Source organism: Talaromyces amestolkiae, assembly GCF_001896365.1.
Source record: "Talaromyces amestolkiae strain CIB chromosome Unknown scaffold1.1, whole genome shotgun sequence".
In the NCBI taxonomy this organism is placed as follows: Eukaryota; Fungi; Ascomycota; class Eurotiomycetes; order Eurotiales; family Trichocomaceae; genus Talaromyces; species Talaromyces amestolkiae.
In genome coordinates this window covers 3414307-3437734 of record NW_024468037.1, presented here as the reverse complement: position 1 = coordinate 3437734, position 23428 = coordinate 3414307, and the positions used below count along the sequence as shown (strand labels likewise).

At 47.5% G+C, this 23428-nt stretch overlaps 9 protein-coding genes across 9 annotated transcripts; 4 read left to right on the top strand and 5 right to left on the bottom strand.

The window, feature by feature from the left end:
* Positions 1 to 55: 55 nt before the first annotated feature.
* Positions 56 to 1660, top strand: BHQ10_001134 (uncharacterized protein; the record flags this gene model as incomplete). The annotated part of the gene is made up of 1 exon (XM_040873137.1): positions 56 to 1660. The coding sequence occupies one exon, from the start codon at positions 56 to 58 to the stop codon at positions 1658 to 1660; it is 1605 nt and encodes a 534-aa protein (XP_040729639.1).
* A 126-nt stretch (positions 1661 to 1786) lies between these two features.
* BHQ10_001133 (uncharacterized protein) lies at positions 1787 to 3557 on the bottom strand (the record flags this gene model as incomplete). The annotated part of the gene is made up of 3 exons (XM_040873136.1): positions 1787 to 3099; positions 3149 to 3450; positions 3505 to 3557. The coding sequence occupies 3 exons, from the start codon at positions 3555 to 3557 to the stop codon at positions 1787 to 1789; spliced, it is 1668 nt and encodes a 555-aa protein (XP_040729638.1).
* A 651-nt stretch (positions 3558 to 4208) lies between these two features.
* On the bottom strand, positions 4209 to 4951 carry BHQ10_001132 (uncharacterized protein; the record flags this gene model as incomplete). Its single annotated transcript, XM_040873135.1, has 2 exons — positions 4209 to 4730; positions 4796 to 4951. The coding sequence occupies 2 exons, from the start codon at positions 4949 to 4951 to the stop codon at positions 4209 to 4211; spliced, it is 678 nt and encodes a 225-aa protein (XP_040729637.1).
* Positions 4952 to 5243: 292 nt separating this feature from the next.
* Positions 5244 to 6745, top strand: BHQ10_001131 (uncharacterized protein; the record flags this gene model as incomplete). The annotated part of the gene is made up of 2 exons (XM_040873134.1): positions 5244 to 5483; positions 5534 to 6745. 2 exons carry the CDS (start codon positions 5244 to 5246, stop codon positions 6743 to 6745), a joined length of 1452 nt encoding a protein of 483 aa, XP_040729636.1.
* Positions 6746 to 9117: 2372 nt separating this feature from the next.
* BHQ10_001130 (uncharacterized protein) lies at positions 9118 to 11231 on the top strand (the record flags this gene model as incomplete). The annotated part of the gene is made up of 5 exons (XM_040873133.1): positions 9118 to 9221; positions 9276 to 9344; positions 9394 to 9657; positions 9707 to 9823; positions 9872 to 11231. The coding sequence occupies 5 exons, from the start codon at positions 9118 to 9120 to the stop codon at positions 11229 to 11231; spliced, it is 1914 nt and encodes a 637-aa protein (XP_040729635.1).
* A 1087-nt stretch (positions 11232 to 12318) lies between these two features.
* BHQ10_001129 (uncharacterized protein) lies at positions 12319 to 14226 on the top strand (the record flags this gene model as incomplete). The annotated part of the gene is made up of 3 exons (XM_040873131.1): positions 12319 to 13336; positions 13390 to 13724; positions 13777 to 14226. The coding sequence occupies 3 exons, from the start codon at positions 12319 to 12321 to the stop codon at positions 14224 to 14226; spliced, it is 1803 nt and encodes a 600-aa protein (XP_040729634.1).
* Positions 14227 to 14663: 437 nt separating this feature from the next.
* On the bottom strand, positions 14664 to 15518 carry BHQ10_001128 (uncharacterized protein; the record flags this gene model as incomplete). Its single annotated transcript, XM_040873130.1, has 1 exon — positions 14664 to 15518. One exon carries the CDS (start codon positions 15516 to 15518, stop codon positions 14664 to 14666), a length of 855 nt encoding a protein of 284 aa, XP_040729633.1.
* Positions 15519 to 16088: 570 nt separating this feature from the next.
* Positions 16089 to 17385, bottom strand: BHQ10_001127 (uncharacterized protein; the record flags this gene model as incomplete). Its single annotated transcript, XM_040873129.1, has 4 exons — positions 16089 to 16238; positions 16296 to 16570; positions 16894 to 16906; positions 16957 to 17385. The coding sequence occupies 4 exons, from the start codon at positions 17383 to 17385 to the stop codon at positions 16089 to 16091; spliced, it is 867 nt and encodes a 288-aa protein (XP_040729632.1).
* A 389-nt stretch (positions 17386 to 17774) lies between these two features.
* Positions 17775 to 19350, bottom strand: BHQ10_001126 (uncharacterized protein; the record flags this gene model as incomplete). Its single annotated transcript, XM_040873128.1, has 3 exons — positions 17775 to 18377; positions 18427 to 18823; positions 18875 to 19350. 3 exons carry the CDS (start codon positions 19348 to 19350, stop codon positions 17775 to 17777), a joined length of 1476 nt encoding a protein of 491 aa, XP_040729631.1.
* Between the last annotated feature and the right edge of the window lie 4078 nt (positions 19351 to 23428).

Sequence of the window (23428 nt, the reverse complement as noted above, 5' to 3'; positions counted from 1 at the left end):
GTAATTTTAGACCATATACATCTTTCTGTCTGTCTGAAATCACATTGTTGATAAAATGGCCATCAACACCCTGCCAACAACAACCACCACAAAACAGCTTAGATTCCTGGTCATCGGCGCCGGCTCGCGAGGCCACCGCTACGCCGAAGCTGTCACAGAAAGTACCTCAGCCCTCATCCACGCTGTAGCTGAACCACGGCCCTGGAACCGGCAAGAATTCGGAGAACGCTTCATCTGGGGCACCAACAACAAGCCAAGCAACGGACAAGAATTCACCGACTGGCGCGACTGGCTGAAATGGGAACAGGAACGTAGACAAGCCCTTGCCAATGGACAACAAAACGTTCCCCTTGGAGTTGACGGTGTTTTCGTCTGCGCCCTAGACGAGATGCATGTCGAGATCATGTGTGCAATCGCACCCTTGAATCTACACGTCCTATGCGAGAAGCCACTCGCAACATCTCTAGCCGACTGTCTCGCCATCTACCGCGCTTTTGTGCCTGACCACAAAAGGGACGTCGGACCTTCAAAAGTATTCTCAATCGGACATGTCCTACGCTACAGCCCACACAACATGCGCCTGAGGCAACTCCTCCTCGAAGAGCGCGTAATCGGCGATGTGGTCTCCGTCGAACATGTCGAGCCCGTCGGCTACTGGCACTTTGCGCACAGCTATGTACGCGGGAACTGGCGCCGGGAGACGCACGCTGGTGTTGGCTCATTGCTCACAAAGTCATGCCACGACATCGATTTTTTGGTCTGGTTGCTCTCCTCTCCACCACCGGGATCGCCAAAGGATATGCCACCGCATGAACCACGCACGATATCGTCAACAGGCCGATTGACGCAGTTCATTGGTAAGCGGAAACCGAAGGAGGCAGGTGATGCAACGAATTGTCTCTCGTGCCCGATTGAGCGGAAATGCAATTATAGCTCTGTGCGACTGTACAAAGAGAGACAACTGGACAAGGGCAATACGGATTGGCCGTTACATATTGTCTGTCCAGATATTGAGGATACGTTCAAGGTAGCTGGTGCAGATGCGGCGGAGAAATTGTTAATGACTGCTCTTGCCGAGGACTACGATAAGAGTTCCGCTCCCGACGCGGAAATCAAGTCGAGGTCGTGGTATGGCCGCTGTGTGTGGGAGTCGGATAATAATGTCTGCGACGACCAGTTCGTGACTCTCACATGGGACGATGAACAACCACCATCCACAGACGAAGGAAAGTATACCCCCCGAACATCCAAAACCGCATCATTGCACATGATCGCACCCACCGAGAAACAATGCGAGCGCCGGGGTCGCATATACGGCACAGAAGGCGAAATCGAATACGATAGTCGCACAATTAAATACTTCTCCTTTGCCACCAATGAATTCACAACTATCGAAATCCCGAAAGCGAAAAATCCAAAGGAGGAGCAGGCGCATGGAGGTGGGGATTGGGGACTGACGAGGATGTTTATTGGTGCTGTGCAGGCTGTTGAGGAGCGTGGTTGGGATGTTAGGGATGCGCAAAGGGAGTTTATTGGGTGTACATTAGAAGAGGCCGTCAGGAGTCATGCTGTTGTTTTTGCGGCCGAGGAAGCGCGACGAGAAGAAAAGGTTATTAGGTGGCAGGATTGGTGGGATCAGCACTTGAAATCTCTTGTATGAGAAAGAAACAGAATATAATGATTGAATGTGTTTTGCATTAGATTCACTATGGATACTAATCATGATTACTAAAAAAGAACCGCTAAGCTGAATATATTATCGTGATGAGACCAACCATACGGACGATTAGGTCTTGACATCAGGCTCATCACGTCCAACATACTGCTTCAACTTTAGCAGCTCAGTGGCAAGTTTGATGTTATCCGCGAGGTACTCTTGGGTCTGTACAGAGTACTTGCTAGCATCAGATTCGTGCTTCTCAATGTAGAGACGAATGGTGGCACCGCTGCTGCCAGTGCCAGACAGACGGACTACAATTCGGCTGCCGTCATCAAATTTGACGTATAGACCTTGGTTTTTGCTGACGCTTCCATCGAGATCAGTGTACGAGAAGTTGCCGGCATCGGTGACCTTGCGGCCAGAGACGTCTGAGCCGACAAACGAGTCTTTGTTGTCAATCAATTTGCTCAGATCAGCAATGACCTTGTTGGCGCCGTCACTGTCGACCTTCTCGTAATCGTAGCGAGTGAAGAAAGTACGGCCATAGGTATTCCAGAAATCTTTCTGAATAGAAGCGATGCTAGGTGTCTCGTTGGGCTTTTGCTTAGCCACACCAGCGATAATGTTCAACCATGCGACAACTGCCCAGACACCATCCTTCTCACGGATATGGTTGCTACCAGTTCCGAAACTCTCTTCACCGCAGATAGATATCTTCTTATTATCAAAAAGAGCGCAGAAGAATTTCCATCCAGTGGGGACCTCATAGCTCTCAAGACCCTGGGCTTTGGCAACCAAGTCGACAGCACCAGAGGTTGGCATGGAACGAGCCAGACCATAAACACCCTGGTCACGGAAGTATGGAATGAGCTTGGCATGGTGAGCAATGATGGCCAAGCTGTCTCCAGGAGAAACAAAGCTATTGGCACCGTAGATCATGTTGCGGTCACCGTCACCATCACTGGCGGCACCGAATTGAATACCATTCTTGTCAACTGCTTCGACCAAGTCATGGGCGTAGACCAAGTTGGGGTCAGGGTGGCCACCGCCAAAGTCGGATTTGGGCTCGCAGTGCTGGGTGCTTGACGCGGGGAGACCCAATTCCTTCTGGAAGATGCGGACACCATAAGGCCCCGTGACACCGTGCATACCGTCGAACAAGACTTTAAAGTCCTTATGGGTGTTGAGGAAGTCGCGGATAAGATCAAAGTCGAAGATCTCTTTCATGAAGTCGACGTAGTCGGTGACCGAGTCGACAATTTCGACCTCGAGGGAACCATAGCTGCGAGTGCCGATCTGAGTGATATCAATGTCTGGGAGCTGGGCAATCTTGTAGGAAGTCAAAGTCTTCGAGGTTTCATAGATCTTGTTGGTGACGGACTCGGGAGCGGGGGCGCCATTGGCAAGGTTGTATTTGATACCGAAATCCTCGGTGGGACCTGCTAAGTCAATATCTCAATTGTGTTACATCCTCCGGGAACAACTTACCACCAGGGTTGTGACTGGCAGTGAGCAAGATACCACCGGTAGCTTTTCTTTTGCGGATAAGGTGGCTAGCTGCTGGGGTACTGAGAATGCCGTTCTGGCCGATCAGCAGCTTCTTGACACCATATGCAGCACCAATCTTTGCAATGGTTTGTACGACCTCCGAATTGTGATAGCGACCGTCACCGCCAATAACGAGGAAAGAGCCCTCAACACCTTCGGGAATGGAGAGGAGGATGCTGGTGACGAAGGATTCGGAGTAGTTGGGCTGCTGAAAGACGACGACCTTTTTACGAAGACCAGAACTGTCGATGTCAATGACCGATCACTTTGAAATGTGGGATTGCTTGATGACTTACGTGCCAGGCTTCTGGTCCTGGAAAGGGGTCAGAGACACCGTCTGGACCGACATGGTGATGCGGGTCAGTTGACGTCGGATAAAGAATCCGCAGTTCGCAATTGAATGGCGATGGAGATAAGTAGAGAAGCTTGATAGCAGGTAGTACGATAGATGCGATACCGAGAATGAGGAAAGATGATCTCTCACGGACAACGAGAAAAAAGCAAGAAAGCAGGTGATGGCGGGGATGGCAAGAAGTAAGGAGCGCTGCTAGTCGAGCTAGTGAGGGGCTTGTGTCATAGTGACTGCCAACTGTACAGAGGAGGGAGCTCCTGCTGCCCCGCCATCAACTTTCATTTGCCACGATGGCTGACTTATTCTGCCAATTGGACCTTTTACATACAAAATGTCTTTACACATTATCAGAGATGTTGCAATTGAATACACACAATTGTTTCCTATCTATTATATCGGGTTTTTATTTTTGTAACATCGACTCTTGCGGTAAACAAACATCAGCCACCCACTGAGAGTGGGCCACATTCAGAGTCCAGACCGCCATCGGAATTCTCACCGTACAGTCTGTCTGAAGCTGTTACGCTTTGAGAAGCTATTCGGCTCTTAACCCAGCAGCATATATATTCATGTGTATTGCTGTACGCAATGGGAGAGTGATCAAAGTAAGATGACCGTCATACCTGTGACAGCCATCATGTGGGCCGATCATTTCCCATCAAAGAGTTTCGAGCGATAATACTTCATCTCTGCAATACTTTCAAGAATATCATCCCTCGCCAGATGCACTTCTCGCTTCGGCGGTGCTGCGCTGAGCAACTCGTCGCTTCCCCATCGTCTGACAGCCTCCTTAACTGTACTAACATCCAGCAGGCGATAATGTAACCATTCAAGTATCGGCGAATACGGCGGTTTCGCCAAAAAAGCTCGATCGGCATGAATACTGTTCCCCGAGAGCAACGCAGTCCTTGGCTCAGGGATGTATTGCTTAATGTAAGCTAGTAATTGACTCGATGCGGTTGCCGCGTCTGTAGTAGAGGCAAGCACGGCTCGCGTAAGTCCCGATTTGCCATGTGTGTCGATGCACCATTGCGACATGGCATCTAGCTTAGATTTGGGTTGGTGGACCACGATTTCGAAGCCATTGGGCTCGAGGAGCTGGAGTTGTGCGTCGGTTATGAAGCAGCAGATTTGGAGGATCTGGTCAGTTTCGGGATCGAGACCCGTCATCTAGTAGACGTCAATTATTGTAAATTTCCAAGATTCGAATTGTAACAAGGTTCACGATGACAGACCTCACAATCAACCCATACTAGCGGAGCTGATGAGCGTTGCAGGGCCATGTTGCTTTGAAGTCGGGCTTGGGGGAAGGCGAAAAGAGATGGCCGATATTTCTCGGGCCGTAGTCGCGGCTTGAGTGCCTGAGGCTTCAAAATACCCAGGCGCGTCATCGCGACGCCGCTTGTCGATTGATGTGCTCAACTGCGCAACTCCATCCGCAATTGGTCTCTACTCAACGATGGCTCACATAATGGTTTGTATCTAAGTTGACAAGATGCGTGTTTTGAAATTCGCCGAGTTATCCGCAGCGGTAGGCACAATACAGCCTGGACCGGGCCGAAAGCGGCAGCTGCCTATGCATAAAGACAGATTCACCATGTCCAGCAATCAATACTATGGGTAGGCTGACTATGCAATAAGATCACTGGTACTATAAATGAGAAGAATTTATTTTTGATAATAATGACTCCTAAAACCGACGACAAACCAGAAGGCGTGACTAGAAAACTGTGTCAATGGATCCAAGATATAAATCTAGAAGATGTGCCAGATGATGTGCGCCTTCGAGCAAGATACCTCATCCTGGACGGTCTAGCATGTGCTATCGTCGGATCTCGTCTGCCATGGACAGAAACTGCAGCGCAGACGGTCTTTGCCATGGAGCCGACGGGGAACTGCAAGGTTTGGGGGTACAATGATAAAGTAAGTCGATATGACCGAGATGTCTGACATACAAACTGATAAGATTGCAGGCCGTCACACCTCTATCTGCTGCACTCCTGAATAGCACGGCCATTCAAGCATTTGAGCTTGATGACTGGCACTTGTCTGCCCCTTTGCATTCAAACTCCATTATTCTGCCGGCTCTCTTCGCCGCTGCACGCCAGCAAGCAAAGTCCACCTCTACAAAGGTCAGCGGCACAAATTTCCTCCTTTCAGTCATAGTCGGCTGCGAAACTGGACCAAGAGTCGGACTTGGTCTCTACGGGGCACATATGCTCACGCGTGGATGGCATTCAGGCGCCGTATTCGGTCCTTCAGCCTCCGCCGCTGCTGTAAGCAAACTCTTGAGTCTTCCCACAGATGCCATTGAGGACGCACTCGGTATCGCCTGCACGCAAGCCGGTGGATTAATGTCTGCTCAATTTGGGAGCGACGTGAAACGCATGCAACATGGGTTTGCGGCGCGAAATGGTCTCTTTGCCGCTCTGTTGGCTCAAAATGGTTATCGAGGAATTAAAAATGTCTATGAAGAAGGATATGGAGGGTATCTGGCCATGTTTGGACAGGGCTCGGGTAAAGAACCGCCTTATCTGCCGGAGGAAATCTGCAAGGAGTTGGGAAAGACGTGGCAATCGCGACTCATCAGAGTGAAGCATCATTCCTCGATGGCCGGGACGCATTGCACGATTGATTGTGTGCAGGCACTGCAGGACAAATATGCAGATGAATTGTCTGATCCCGACGCAATTGCCAGTATTCGTATCGGCATGACAGAGGCTGCATTCAATCACGGCGGCTTCGACGTGAAGAGACCCGTGGCCACGACAGGCGCGCAGATGAGTGCTGCATATACCGCGGCTGTACAGCTTGTAGATGGTCAAGTGCTACCTAATCAATTCAGGGACGACCAGCTCGATAGAGATATTGTTTGGGACCTTATTGGCAAGACAGAATGCTTCCACGATCTTGATCTAGGCGAGGATCGGTATGCGCAGCGCGTCACTATCACGCTCAAGGATGGGATCGAGTTGAGTGAGACGCTTGACAACCCTCGTAGCGTCTCGCCGGGTTTGTCGAACGAGGAAATACTCGAGAAGTGGAGACGACTTACGCAGGGTATTATCGATGAGAAGACGCGAGATCAAGTTCAACAGTTGGTACTGGACATAGAGGCCTTGGAAGATGTGTGCATCGTTGATGATCTCATGAGTATATCTGTATCAAATCCGTTGCTTAGTTGATCGACCATTCTCGCTATAGCTGGGGAACGAAGCGGGCGACTCTTTCTTTATAAAACCTGAGTAGTCCTAGCATTTGTAATAAATGTGCCACAATTGTCCGACCTCCAAGTTCCTTAAATTGAGCAAGCTGACAGGCTTCGCTCCACTCGGCCACAGCTTGCTGCAAAGGATGTGTATGTGAGTGGCGGCCCCTACGGCTGCATATGTAAACTCTGCGGAAAGGGCCTCAAGCTTTTTATTAGAAGAGAGATTTGAGCTATCGCGATCTTTTCTAAGCTTTCACGTCCTTGAAGACAGATATCATTGAGCCCTGAGTTTTCTGGCAACTCGTCCTCCCTGCATGATACAGGTGCTGATCAAACGTCTTGCTTTGCTTCCTTCTTCACTTCCTACGGTAGGTATAATACGAACGGGAAGACATGAATCCGAAGAGCTGCTCTACTTACCACTATATTGAGTACCACAACCCGAATCAAAGATCCAAAAAAATGCCTGAAAAAATAGTAAATTACATTCATGGCAGGCGCGAGATAGTATTATCAGCTCAAACAGAGTACCACTACGTATCAACACTCGTAGCATTCTTCGTGTAATTCTAGGGCTAATACACCCATAACGTAAATACCCGGAGGACACCGTCGACGCACTTATTGTCACACGTTCTCCCTCATTTTCCCTCTAAACTTCAAGAGAACAAGTCTTGCTTGACTTAAGAATACTCACCGGGGTGCTAGAAGCAGATTTTCCAGAATTTGTAGGTCTGTGTGTTGAAACCTGAAACCTGTCAGAATGTATACGTGTAGGCAAACTACGTCAATAAACTGTCCAATCACAACTGGAAGGCACTATCAAGCACGCAGTTCATCTGTCCCTGTCTGACTCCCTGGAGGGTTCTAGCGGTCAATTAACATCAAAAGCGATCGATAGTTGTGGTTGGCCCGTGTATATTCTCCGCATACGATGTACTGATACGTATGTAGTGTAATTTATTGAAATATATGCGCACTAGTAGTGGTGATATCCCTAGCTGGGAAATGCCGTGCTGCCAATCGTCCTGTCTTTACTTTGATGTGTATTTCTTTGCACAGAATCCACATGGACAAGGCTTTGTCATGGCGGTGGCGGTATGGCGACTCGAGCAACAAGTACGAGTCACAGTCCACGTGAAGAAACTCAAACAAGATGCGCCTATTCAAGGCAGCAGAAAAATTGCGTGTCTCTTTACTTGAACAAAGGCCCTTGGATACACATGATACGACCAATATAAAGACTAACGTAACATGGGTTTCAATTTCAACGCAATGACAGTCGATAGATCACCAATATTAGCATCTGCTTCGTAATTTATGGTCTTACCTCGTATGGAGTTTGTCCCTCACTCAAGACCTTCGTTCTTTGTGCCTGCGATAACTTGTAAGTGGATCGACAATGCCATCCGATAGCAACAATTTTCGTGCCGGTCGTTTGATTTGCTAGTTTCAGTTCGTTTTTGCTCCGAGTTACTCTTTTGAAGACCGACTGATTAGGTTGTCTTTGCCAGTGGGCCGAGTACGATTGTGCTACAAGGCCGGAAAGAAGAGCCGCTTTCTGTGGCACAAGATAGTTTCCTGGCAGGACGTTTTACACAGATCCTTGGATCGTTTGTATTCAGATGAGCAGAATATAGAAGGGAGGTTCCAAGTCAAACAACGCATCTCGCCAAGCCAAAAAAGGGCACCGACAAGTGAGGTTGCATGGCCGGCCCGCGACAGCAACAATCATTCGGTTAGCCGTATCTGTAACCATCGCCGGTTGCGTACAAGACTTCAAGGCATGGCTTATAGCACTAACAACTAAACGAGTAAAGTCCGTCTGGGGTCGGCCGGGTAGATTTCAACAAACTTGGAGAAATCATGGAGGGCCCGCCGAGACTTATCTCAAAAGGAAGAACCCTTCTGCTGGATGGCCGTCCGAACAACGCCGACTATGGACTAGTTCAACTATCGCAGCTTCTTGGTGCAGCATTTTGGCCAATCAACATGATGAACTTCACAGTTCAGAGGCTGTTGGCTCCGTCTCACAATAATTCTGTGCAGGTGACTACGTCGCTGTGTAATACGCACATACAAACTCTCAGAGCTTTGCACGGAGTATTCCATGTGAATGGGCGGGTCTTTTTGGACATGTCTACTTGATGTGCAAAAGCGCATGACTTCTCTTGAACATGTTCGAGCATATATATTCTGGGTCTCCCTCCTTTTTTGTCCATTGCAACTTTCTCTCCTCGATTCAACAAGGTTTCTGAAAATCGCATCTCTCGAGAAGCTTTTCCATCGAACTTCAGTACATCAACAGTCATCAGTTAGTGCTTGCTTTGTGTACTCGACTACACAATGTCGGACACAGGTCCTCAGGATGAGGTCCATGGCGTGGGAACAGCCCCCAACGCGGGTGCTTCTGGAGTGAAGACCGTGATTGCGGAGAAAACTGCAGACAGGTTTGTCTCAGTGCATTCATAGTTTGCTAGACAGATTTTCTAACACTTCTAAAGCTCCGCCGTATCTGACTCCGAGCAGGGTCATTTCGAGCGAGTCAACCTGAACAACAACGTCTCTGCTAAGTATGTCCATATCCTATTCGTCAATTGAACGCGCTCTAACGATAAGTAGAATCAAGAATCCTCTCGCCGATCTCTCACCACACCATGTCATTCGCGATGTCACTGAGTTCGCCCAAATTCATGGGTTGACTCATATCACCCCAGTGTTACAGCGAGGCGCTCTCGTCGCCCGTGACCCTGCCAACTACGCCAGCGTCGAAGGCTTAACCGAGGACGAGTCTTTAGCTATTCAGGACGAAGTTCTCCACAAGTGGAAGCAGCCCGCAGCTCTTTACTTTACCATCATCCTTTGCTCGATTGGTGCTGCCGTTCAGTAAGTTTCATGCTCCGCCTTGTCCGAGATCAGTGCTAACAGAATGCAGAGGTTGGGATCAGGAGGGTTCCAACGGAGCTAATTTGTCCTTCCCTGATGCCCTCGGAATTCCTGAATCGGGCCCCGATGCTGCTAGTAATCTGTGGCTGGTGGGCGTTGTTAACTCGTGAGTATCTTGTTCTTCGAAACCCAGTAATTTATCTAACTGGCCTAGTGCTCCGTACATTGGCGCTGCCTGTATCGGCTGCTGGTTGTCCGACCCCATGAACCGCCTTCTCGCTCGTCGTGGTACCATCTTTCTCTCTGCTATCTTCTGTGTTCTCGCTCCCATCGGTGGTGCCGTCGCTCAGACCTGGCCTCAACTCTTCATCACTCGTATCCTTCTCGGAATCGGCATGGGTTTGAAAGCCTCTACCATCCCCATCTTCTGCGCAGAGAATACTCCCGCTAGTATCCGAGGTGGGCTTGTCATGTCATGGCAACTCTGGACTGCATTTGGTATCTTCCTCGGTTGCACTGCCAACTTGGCTGTGATGAACACGGGAAATATCTCATGGCGTCTGCAGTTGGGTTCTGCGTTCATTCCTGCTATCCCATTGTTGATCGGAGTCTACTTCTGCCCCGAGTCTCCTCGTTGGCACATTCGTAACGGCAACATGCGCAAAGCATACGAGTCCCTGCTTCGTCTTCGCAACCACGAAATTCAGGCCGCGCGTGATCTTTACTACATCTACGCTCAGATTCAGGTTGAGAATGAAATCATCGGCACAAGCAACTACCTCACCCGCGCGATTGAATTATTCACCATTCCTCGTGTCCGCCGCGCCACTTTGGCTTCCTTCGTCGTCATGATCGCCCAGCAGATGTGCGGCATTAACATTGTCGCGTTCTATTCTAGCTCTATTTTCTCTAAAGCCGGAGCTAGCGCCGTGTCATCTAACTGGGCCTCTTGGGGCTTCGGTCTCGTCAACTTCGTCTTTGCTTTCCCGGCTATTTTCACTATTGACACTTATGGCCGTCGGGCGTTGCTTTTGTTTACTTTCCCCAACATGGCCTGGACTCTTCTTACAGCTGGGTTGTGTTTCTTGTTGCCGGATGGCAGTACCAAACAGTTAGCCACTGTCGCCTTGTTTGTGTACTTGTTCGCTGCCTTCTACTCCCCCGGTGAAGGGCCAGTACCCTTCACATACTCGGCCGAAGTGTTCCCTCTTTCGCACCGTGAGGTCGGTATGTCCTGGGCCGTGGCTACCTGTTTGGGTTGGGCCGCCGTCTTGTCCATCACTTTCCCTCGTATGCTTGATGCCATGACCCCGACTGGCGCCTTTGGCTTCTATGCCGGTCTTAACGTTACCGCTTTTGTGATGATTTTCCTATGGATGCCCGAGACCAAGCAGCGCACTTTGGAGGAGTTGGATTACATCTTCGCAGTGCCCACTCGTCGCCACATGAGCTATCAGCTTAACACTGCGCTACCTTACTGGTTCAAGCGATACATTTTGCGCCAGAATGTTACGCTCGAACCGCTTTACCACTTTGACCATGTTGCTGAGGAGATTATTCGGGTGACCAAGTAGATGTTGGACCGACTTACATCTGATGGTTTAAGAAGTGATTGTTGTATGACCGAATGACCTGAGGGTTTGGAGTAATTCCATTTTGATTAATTATTTCCTCTTAGGTCGATAGAGCAAGCCAATACCAAATACAGATACTATTAATGACATTGAGTATTTCGTCGCAATGCAGTAACCCTAATCGTAAATCATGTGAGGAGCATCCATGTGATGAACATTTGAATCGCACATGTGATTTCTTGATTGTACAAAGACCTGTGAGAATTCCTAAATGACGTATCCATGAGCAGATGAACGTCAAACATTTTTCTTCGTATACTTTGGTTCAGGCAGTGTTGGGAAAGTAAAAAACAAGAATGAAAATGAGGCAGCATCACGTGCCCCTTTAAGGCAATCTGTGACCGCCTTTGTGGTCCACCAACAAATCCACCAAACAAACTGGAGAAACAAAACAATCGAAGCTCTCTCTGTCCAACAAAAGCACTTCTTGACGCTGTCTCCCTTTGCACGCTCTCTTTTTTAAACCCTATCTGCCCTCTTTTCAGAGCTTTATATCTACCTTCCCTACAGTCACACCATCATAAATCATCTACAAACTCATACAACAGCAGCTTTCTGGCAGTACTCTGATTAGCAGCATCTCGTCATCAGCCCGGCTGTCCAGCCCACCCCGCTCAAATGGAGGCATGACTTGAGCCAGTGACATTCTCACTGGTACATGTTGTGTTCTTGATCTGAGTTCTCGGATCTGCTGGGAATATCTGTTTTTTTCTTCGGATTGTGTACATAATACACTTTGACACTAGCTCGCGCGACTCGATTCGACCCGATTTCGAATTGGTTCCTGTTCTTGTGACGCGAACTCTTTCTTTCACCTCGAGGTACCATCATACGGAATTCCGCGGGTGAAGTCGACTTAGACACTTTAAGGAGGACTTTCTTCTTGCAATATCCGGATAGATCATAAATTCGGTTAACTTGTCTTCTGGTGGTTTACTTCAATCTTCATTTATTCCCCCGCCTTCCTTCCCCCATACTTAATCATCGACAGTCATTTCAGCACCACCTTACCTACAAAACCGCCGTCATGCCTTGCTTCAAAGGGCTGGCAGTCAGCATCCACACCCCGGATGGCCCCATAGCAGAGTTCTCCGTGCAACGTCAGTCTCGCCAGTCCCGGATCGCTTGCTATATTCCCGTCCCAGCACCCAAAATTACTGAGTCCGGAAAAGCCCAACCATCAACATTTGCCGTATCGATTACGCTTCTGAATGCCGGACAGAGTGTTCCGTATTCGACACCCAAACCTACGCCTGACAATCCGAACCCGAAGCCACAACTCGTCGGCGTGAGTGAGACGGACGAAAAGGGACAGACACATTGGATAAATCCTTATCTCCCACTGACAGGATCCGTGAATGAAACGGTTGCCGCTTACATCTACTTCGACGGACGACAGAAGGAAGAAGTCGCTACATTATTGCGTCGCGGAGAGGAGACATGGGTTAATTCCCGATGGGTCAGCGTTCCTGACTCAGAAGGCGGAGGACTCGCTGAACGAGAGTTCTTGTTCCGGGAGGTCGGCCTCGAGAGATGGTTGAACGGGTTAGACCTAGAAGGCAAGGATGCCGCAGCCAAGATTGAACGACGCAGACAAAAGATGGAGAAACGGAGATTGCTCAGAGAAGCGCAAGACAATGGCGACATGGAAATGGAGGGTGAATCTTCTACGAAACGGGATAAAGGTATAATGCGATATGGCGCCGATGCTAAAGCTCCTCTTGAGAATCTTTCGGATGAAGAGTTCTCCTCTGATTCTGACGATGATCCAATTCCCGAATCCGCGGGTCAGATCAAAGTTGCATTGTTCCGAGTGTTGGCATCTGGAGAGATTCGACGGGGAGAGTACTCGCCGCAATTTGACGCACACGACGACGACGAAGAAGGAGGACAGGGAGGTGACGGAAATGCGGATGTTGATCATACGACTAGCTTTGCGAAGCCCAAGACGCTCGATCCTACGACAATCAGTACGCAGACGGTTACTGGTATTGATCCTACTGATAAGCCGTATGCTGTGTTTACTTTTATGTACCGTGGCGAACGTAAGTCTGCCTATTAAGCTGCATCTCGCTTACGCGGTTACTAACTTACGCAGGTCAACTGCAAAAAATGGGCATTCTAAAGTCGAAAGCAGTCGAAGAGACTCCTGCAAAGAGAAAATCAACCGATTTCTCTAAACTTGCGCCCCTCAAACCCGGTGGTGCTGTTGGATTTGTGGGCTATCGCGAAGGCGACAAAGCTAGTTCTTCAAAAGCAGGAAAGAAGTCGAAGAAGAGCAGCGAAAGCGACATGGACAGCGATGAGGATGAGGATGAGAAAGATCCCGTTACAGCGAAGGCCGACGAAGATGAGAGCAATGATACTACTCACCTTTCTCCTGATGACTTGCGTAGACAGGGAGATTTGGCTGAGGGGGTCAGGAAGATCAAGGTATGTTCTCACACAGAATATGGCCTTAATTTGGATGCTGATGACAGTTTAGTTAAAACGTCAACATTCAATGGATCCCATGGGAGACAGCACCTCCAACGCCAACACACCTGCATCAGTAGCGACGCCCCCTGCAGCCACAAATGAAGCATCCACACCACCACCACATGCCTCTGCATCCGCCCCAGCTCCGGCGGACGCAAATATCAACGACGTCCCAAATAGTCTTCCAGACAACCTAGACAGTGCCGATTATGTAGGCAGCCCAATGAAAAAGGCACGCGCAAGCGTCTCTACAGCCGACGAAGATGGCCTACGAAAGCGCCTCGGATCAAATCTCGCCAACAACATCAGCGAAATACTCAGCGGTGAAAAGACAGACTCCCCAACCACATTCGGAGGGTCTGGAAGTCATTTCGGTGGCAACATCAACCCAACAGCAGCCCCGGCACAGCCTATCAACACACAACAAGTTTCACAAGACGAAGACGAGGAACTTTAATTCGTCCATACTTCCTCGCCCCTGTCAAACCACTCGCTCATCAATTTTCTTGTTCAAACTTTTCTAATATTCAGCATGCTCCCATCCTGATCCTCAACGGCCTCATTACGTGATCTTATCTATTACAGGGTCTGTCTCTTGCATGATACCTCTTTTTTCAAACTCAGCGAATCCGCTAGCTTACCTACCTTAGCTTTGAGTTGTGTTGCGATTTTTTACCTTCTTCTGTATGTGTGAGATAGCTACTTGGGAGGGTGCTGTGTCTACTTTTAGTGACTTTGCCATCGTAAAGATCCGACATGAGACAGAGAGACGAATTGATCGACTTTGCTAATATTAAGATTTGCATGTAGACGTGTTCTATTTGCTACGTTACGGATGTAGCATTGTTACCTAGGTATATTAGTTGATGTTCTATACATATTGCGTTTCAGGGGCTACATATGATTATACTGCATGCCCCCATCACCAATTCCTCCCCAATAAGCCATATCAGGCACAAATCCGCCGCCAGAGTCGTCGACGTTCCAGTCGAACCATGGCATGTCCATACGCTGGATTTGGGCGTCTATATATGTCGATTGATGGTGTATATCATTGTTGCTGTTTATGTCGCTGTTGGGTAAAGGTGTCCTTATGTCAGGGTGCGAAGGTTGTAGAATTGTGGAGGAATTGTGTTGCTCGTATATTTCTGTTGTTTGGTGGAGTTGTGATGTATGGTGCGGGTGAGGATGATGCGGTAGTGCAGAGATGAGCGGTATTTTCTGTCGTTGCCGTTGCTGCTGGTGCATGCTATAATACGACGCCGACGTCGATGGAGACGGCGAGATTTCATGGCCCTGCCATTTCTCTCCTCTGTTCTGCTGCTGCTGATAGTGATACGCTGGTTTCGTCTCTCGCGCATCTGCGACATTTTCGTTTGGGACAGGTAATCGCTGCTTCCCCAGATGACTCCTGATAATCTCAATACTACGTTTGATTCCCGGCGTCTGTTCGAGTTCTGTCTCCAGCATGCGTAGCGTAACGACTAGTCTATCGGCGGCCTTTTCGGCTAGATTCCTGTCGGCGTGATGAATCAGTCGCACGTCTATGGTTGCCGCGGTATAGACACAATACGAAACGAGGTAGGTTTGATATTGGAAATTGAAGAGGCGGCCGTATGCACGAAATATTTCGTTAACGTCGGCTGCCTGTTCGGTGCAGACTACTTGAGCTCTAAGCGCCAAAGGGTGGTCGCGGAGATGAGTGTTCCAGCGCCAGATGAAGAAGGGGCGAAATATTAGGATGAGCATGGTGTGATAGAGGATGCTGCGTTCCAATGTAAGTACGATGGTTCAAGGTTTGGAGGATAAGAACGTACTTGAGAGACATTATGTGAGGCGGAATACAAACAGTCAGATCTGAAGCGTCCTCTATTCGAAGACAATCCGGCAGCGTACGGTGGAAATTGTGTAGTTGTCTTTCGAGGTCGAATATTGCCTCCGGCTTAATGTTCTGTGGTGTACCTGAGTGTCCGTTATATACTGTATTATAGCATTCGTTTATAATCTGGTTGTATCAGCACCCCATTTTCTTGGCATGACAAATGGATAACAAACCTCTCCCAAGTTGCAAAAGTATTGAAATGTCAATGTACCATGACACTTTGTAGGTGGGAACGGCTTGTCGGTTTGGCGTATTTGAGGGGGTTGCCATTGCTCTTCATCATCGCATGTGTCGACTTTACTACTGTCAGCATTTGCACATACTTGGGACATCTGTGGAAGTTATACATAAAGTGGAAGAAAGAAATGGCAAGTCGGGGAGTGATGGAGGTCGGCCTAAGCAAAGGCTTATAGATCTTCAAATAATTAGCATCATTTTTACGATATGGCCACAGTTGCATACTTGTCCCATGCATAGCAGGAAAGATACAGTCGTTTCCTGACTTCAAGATCATCAGGCTCGTATTCTTTCATGGCACTTCTTCCTTTTCGCAAATGAAGACCAAGGTCCGTAATCATTCTGATCGCCTATTCAACGTAAGCTTAAGAAGAAGAAGAAGCAAAGGTATGAGACCAAGCACGTACCATGCCAGTATACAGCCACCCCTCGCTATTAAGTCCTACGGCACATTGCCGACCACCGAGAATCAACAATCCCTGAATAGTCGGTATCTTTGGTTTACTCTCTTTGATCTCATCAAGTAATAATAACATAGCTCTTTTCATGAAAAACTCGCCTTTATCGAACGGCTTGAATCGTGGATCATCTTCGGGCATGTGTCGCATGGCATGAGCAAACATGACATTCAATAGAAACAAAGAGAAATAGGGACCACCGATGGCCATATCACGGAAGAAGCCTATATTCGGTGTTAGTTATATCTTCTATACGATACCAAAATGTAGGTGCGCACACATCGACGATATACATATTGGTGTAGTGGACCCTGCCATGTCCAATACACGTCAAGGAGCCTGGAACATAAAGATGCATCAACATCTGTATATTTGGGTATGTTCTCATGTGCTTGATTTTCCCAGGACGCCTGCCAGCGGGAATTAGATAAGTGCCACTTTCGGTGATAGTCTTCAAATTCTGAGTACTCTCGTTCAGTCATCGTATCTATCACATGTGCAGGGTGCTCATTATCCTCAGATAGAGTATGAAATCTGGACGTCGCACCAAAGTATTGTTGCTTTTAAAGTTAGTAATTTAGCCCGCTTCGTCGTTAATGTATTTGCTTACCCTTCCATTCTCGTCAATATTGTATTCTACACTCCCCCCATACGAAACCGACAATCCCACATGAGGCTCATCTGACTCCAAAAACGCCGATGAACCCGGCGACGGCGACGACGACCTCTGCTCCAAATCGGCCACCAAAGCCGCAAGCCTGGATTGTCTCGACTTCGAGTCTAAAATTGACAACTCCTTAATCACGCTCTCCAGCTCCTGAATCCGAATCTTGGATTTCCGCACTTCATCGGCAAGATAGCCGACAAAAGCGGGGTTGTCTCTGTAAACGCAGGATTCTTTGGATTTATTGCAGTTGATACATGCCGGCTTATTGCCGTCGCATTTGATTTTCTTGCGCCTACAGCTCAGACATGCGAAGCCATATTTGCGACCTTTGGCGCGGGTTGCGACAGGATTAGCGGTTTCAGGGCTGCCCATGATGTTTTTAGACTGTCATTGATGTATGAAGCTTCAGAGAATGCGGCATGCGAAGGCTGATGAAGTGGCTATCGACTGTTCCGGACAGGTGGTTCCCATGTCTGTTGTTTTCATGGTGGTTCAAGATGGTGAGGGGATAACGGAGAAGGAAGTGTCGAATTGATGTGCATAAAACCGGCTGCTAAGTGCTCAGTGTGACTTAGTGGTACTTAGCGGTGCTTAGTGGTGGCCTACTAAGACGAAGTACTTGCTTGTTCAAGGCTAGACCATGGCAGCCTCAGGCACTAACATGTCGTTTGCGGGGAACGAGCGATGCGGGGGCATTTGCCGTTTTCGGCCAGTTAGGGTTCGATTTCTCTATATTGATTAGCTATTGTATAACAGCTGCATCAGTCCATCCAGGTGACGCTCTTAGTGACTAAAAATTCCTTTATTCCTTCTTCGCTGTTGAATCGCCCCCATCCGCTATTCTTTACTCCTCCATGCGGAAGTGCCGCTTCATCTTGAACCGTCATGCTGTTGATATGCACGGCTCCCGACTGGATTTTCTTCGCCATGGCCAGTCCCTTGCGAAGATCTTCTGTGAATACTGATACCGACAGCCCGTAGCCGCCCTCGTTGGCAAGTTCGATTGCTTCATCATCACTTGTGACGATCATGTACGCGGCAACGGTAGCAAATGACTCTTCTTTCCAAATATGCATGTCCCGACTTACATTTCCTAGGACTACTGGGGTCATGCTCACTCTTGGCGCACTTGAGTCTGGCTGAGAGGTGGTGGCATCGCTGAACGCTCCATGAACGACTTCTGCACCTGCTGCGAGAGCACTGGTGATTATTCCAGTGACCCGCGCCTTTGAAGACATGCTGACCAACGTAGGCGGTGCTGCGGATGTATTATCGTCTAAAAGCCGTTCGACAGTGCTCTTGAATTTTTCTGCGATAGCGGAGTGTAATATGATGCGATCAGTCGACATGCATGTCTGTCCTGACTGAAGAAGAGTTAGCCCATAGGTCCGGCTTCTCTCAAATTCTACCTACATTCACAAGAAATGCACCCATCAGCACAGCCAGAGCAGCGGTCTCCAAATTGGCATCGCCACAGACAATCGCACTGTTCTTGCCTCCCAGCTCCATCAAGCACGGTTTAAGATGCTGTCCACAAAAGGCAGCGATTTTTCGACCAACAGCCGTGCTGCCAGTGAAATTGACCTTCCGAACTGCTGGATGCTCTATCATGATATTTACCACAGCAGCTGCGTCCTCAGCTCGGGTTGAAATCAAGTTGAAGCAACCAGCAGGAAGCCCAGCCTCAAGAAAAGCACTCAATAGGGCGTGGTAACATCGAGGCGTATATTCAGATGACTTGATCACAGTTGTATTTCCTCCTGCCAAAGCAGACGCTGCGGCACGGACGCCAAATACATATGGCGCATTCCTAGATCTGGTTACGATATGAAAAATTGATACCGTTCTTCGGCATGCTTACCAGGGAACGATACCCAAGATCACTCCCATGGGTTCTTGATATACAATCGCGCTCTGTCCTTCCGTTTCAACTACTGGAACACTACCACAGATTGCAGTAATCCTCGAAGCAATATCACGCAACATGCTGATTCCCTTGGGAACGACAAAACCCGTCGAAGAAGGGACATCGGCTCCCATCTCTGTCTGCATGAATTCACCATTTTCTTCAAGTCGTGATTCAAGTATATCAGCGGCTTTTAGTAGTATATCTCTCCTTAGCGTCGGCTTGGTGTTTGCCCACGCTGGGAATGCCTTTTGGGCAGATTCCACAGCGCGAACAGCGTCAGCGGGGGTAGCGCACGCAGCTGTCCAACAGACTTGGTTTGTATAAGGACTGATCACCTCGAAAGTAGTTTCACCAGTCTCTTCACGGCCATCGATAATTAGAGGCACATGGTAGAGAGTAGTGCCAGTTCTTTGAGGTACTCGAGACATGATGGTCGTCACAGTTGAGCGGTTGAGAGATTTGACAGAGAAAAAACAAAGAAAATTGAAGACGGCTTCGAATCATACTTATACCCCTTTGGGACACATGCTCGTATTGGATAGCGTAAGAAAAGATAGGATGAAATGCAAAAACAAATTAGCAGGGGTTACAAAATACTGCGTAGGAATGTCACCATACGAAGTATGTGTATGTACACGTATGCACAAGCAGACCGGTGGCGCAAGGATAGTTATTGCGGTAGGCTATGACAAGTCAGTACTACAGTACATAGTTACATCTGAAGAAGGTTTTGTATTTCGTGAAGGACGTATTGAAACCTGTTTTAATATAAAAGGCCCAAAGTAGTTAATAGCTGTTGCAAACGTCTCTTTATAACGATTTATTAGATTAATATACCATCATTACTTTATCTCGATACTTAGCCTCAAGGATGAAGGGTTTTTGTAAATCTCCTGTGTAGGCTTAGCCCTAACGAAAAAAACCCCTAGTAAAGAAGGCGGCTGAGATACTGAGATAAGTTATTACCTAGGTATACCTCCTCGTATTCTAGTGTTATAACGCCCCCGCCATTCCCTAGGTAGTTTAGCACATTACTGTATTTTCATTTAGCAGTACAATCCCTCGCTACTCAAAATTGATCGAGAAGCAGTGCTAGTTGTGAGTTCGTGCGTGGTTCTATATCAGCACTTTCTATTGCCCTCTAAATTACAAAAATTGCCTACTCTTCCTGGTTCGCAACTTCAATGTTTGTATCTCAATTCATTCGGTCTCTAATCAATTGCAGGAATGGCTCTTTTTCATTACCTTATTGTCTAAAAATGCTACTTAGAGCTACTCTAGTACTACCGGTAGATATAATTTTACCTCGTTCCATGTGGCAATAGTGCTAAATTCACCTGACTTTATTTTGTCATAAACAGTTACACTCAGACAAATTGGTGCGTCCACGGGTATCCCAATACGAATGTGTAGCTAGAGGGCTATATCGTTTTGTGATAAGACCATGTTGGAACCTCTCGAGGTAAATAATATCGGATTCATCGTAGTAGATTTTGAAGATCTCATTGACAGATCGATATTAATTTGCCATGGCCAGTATAAAAGCATACTCTTTCGGTAACATCGAATGATAAGCGACTTTCGGCATGAGTGTGACATAATCCTCTTATACTTACCAACCTTGGGTAGGATGGACTCGCTGCTCCTCCATGGGCCCATGTAAGAACGTTGAAACCACTACCAGACATCGTCAAAAACTTTAGAATAAGCCCGTCTGGATGCGTTAGCTTCGCGGCTCAGTCAAACCGATCCCACTGGTTATCCATGCCAGCGTCAATGAATGCTACATCATATTGATTTCCCTCCGCTGCTGGCTTTGGGGATATGATTTGAGATGATCCAAGAATTTCAGCATCGAGCCCGTCAACATTTTCAGAGCTACATAAGTCAGGCTATTTTAAGCATGTGATTCCTGTTATACGGAGAACAGAGATGCTCTCATAAATGCAGATTTATTTGCGATGTCCAGATGCGCGTATTAAGTTTGGGATGTGTCTGTGGTATACCCTCCAGATTAAGACATGATTGGTGTAGATATATAATGGCAGTCTTACTTGAAATTATTATATTATTATTGAATCTGGCCAGTACATCGCCTACTACAGCATATTTTGAGTGTCTCACTTCATGCCTTCCTTGTCCTTAGATCCACAACTTCAGTTCCATTTCTGAACCGCACGAAAAGAGGAATAAGGACCTTCAACAAGTGGACGGAGCCAACAGATATATCGCATGAATTGCAAAAACATATTGATAAGCCCATCAGAAATAAGATTGGTAATGAGTACTTGCTTATCTAGATACAGTCTTCTTGTGTGAAGAAATCGGGATGATTGCGCCTATATGCGGGGATGGCGGTATGATGCCGGTTTATAAATTCGATATTAGATGTATACTAATAATTTGCGTTCGATTCGCACTTCTTTGCGACTTTCTTGATTCGCAGAGCTGTCTGACTGTCTCCAAAATGACTTTTAACGTTTTATGAAATATGCATCGTTTGTCGACTTCGGACAAATTCCGAGTCGCCCTTGAACTGTCTGAGTAGTCAACATTACAGAAAAATCCATCTCCAACACGGATTGAGTCAAAAAATTCAAATTTGCAAATACTACTGTAAATAGCCATAGGGTTTAGGCATTTTGGCAGTTCAACACGATCCTGGAACCTGGAGTATGTAGGTCTTAAACTTAACATATGTCATTAAACTATACTGGCATTTATTGTGATATGTCCATGATTCATCTAGAATATAGCTGTAGCATTAGGCGGGCTAGCGACACCACCAGGTAAATACAAGGGTTGACTCGTCAACATGAATGTCCAGCGACCAATCTTTGCGCACGTTGCACTTAGCTCTTCTAGATCCCAACACTCGCCGATAGGCATACCCCAACCGCTCAGAAAAACCTTCGTTTAAGTTAGTTCCCTCTGGATTGTACGCACTGTTTTTGAATGGAGACCGTACCTCATGCATACACACCCCCCAGCTTTTCGGACTCGGCCATGCCTCATAAGCAACTGTATCACTCGCCACAGCAGCAAATTGTTGCTCCCAATGCCATTGAATAGATTCTTTAGTAGCCTCCACTCCAATAGATGCTCGATCGTCTCGACCACCTAATTCCTCTTTCTCCTCTTCCGAAAGTCTGTAATACGCATCCGTCCAGCCGGTTCTGATTAGGAGAAGATCGCCTTGTCGGAAAGTTATGCCTTTTTCTTGGGCAACTTCTAGAAGTTGATTGAGAGGAATGTGCTGATTTGAGAAAGGGGTATGTGGTATATTGTTTTTTATGGCATACGAGTACCAATCGAGTAAAACGCCTCGTGTGACGATTGGATGTGTTGCAATGTCTGAAACAGTCAGTCAGGTTTGTAGATTACGTCGCGGTTGACCTACTCTGAATCCCAATTCTATCGGACTTATTGATACCAGATATATCGTCTTGCGTTACCCCATTGTAGAATTGCTTTGTGTCGGAATAGGGGTAGTGCCGAAGCCCATCCCAATGACTTGAGCTTTGTGTATTTAAATCGAGCTTCGTTGTGACCTATTAGCGATTTCGACCCAATATCCAGGTTTGATGATAAGCTCACTTCATCATCATTGGCATGTCCTTTTGGAATCAATGTATGCAAACAAGGCTTTCTCCGTGGATTCATTGGTTTCAGAGGAACGTTTAATGGGAGGCTAGGGTGAATTAGTCATGGTCCCAATATCTGTGTAGTTATTGTTTTTACTTCAAATTAATCGCCCTGCCCAACTTCACTTCCGCTGCTGCAGCCCTTCTGACATCCTCAGTTATGAGATTTAATGTTCCCAATTCATCGTCATGTCCCCATAGTCTCCATGCAGAGCATTTTGGGTCTCCTTGTCTCAAGGGTAGATCATCAAAGTTCGGCCGTGATATGCTCATATTCGTCTTTTCTGGGGACTGATGTTTGATTGTCGGCTTAAGCCTGCGTGGACTATCATTTCCAGACAACCATCGAAGGGAGGAAGAAAGTAGTTGGAACAGAGACATGGCAGTTTGCAAAATGGATTCCGGAGTCTCGCATTGAGTTAATCATGGAGTCGATCATTATCTCCAACGCACTCTCTAAATACTGCAACTGTCGAATGCCTAGCATTAATATCGGACAGAATATCGATATCTGTTCTGCATAATTTCCAAGCGCTCGGTATTCGCTTCATCCCGACACTACGCACCTACCTCTCCAAATGATTCGACGGAAGGTCGGATCGGGGAGAAGTCCATCTAGAATCGAATGGGTGCGATAGAAAGGCTTCTTGAATCTTTTGAAATGTACAGCTGCAAATCGGCGAATGAAGTCATGCGTTCTGCGATCTAATGCTTGGCGGGGCTCTACCTAGGCAGTCCTCTCGGCATCATACCGAGCTAATCGTAGAAGGGTTCCTTCGTGTACGTTTTTCCGCATCTCCGAGAATAACCTTGGCTAAGCATCAAAACATGATTACTGAATATCGTCTTGTTCGAACAAAAA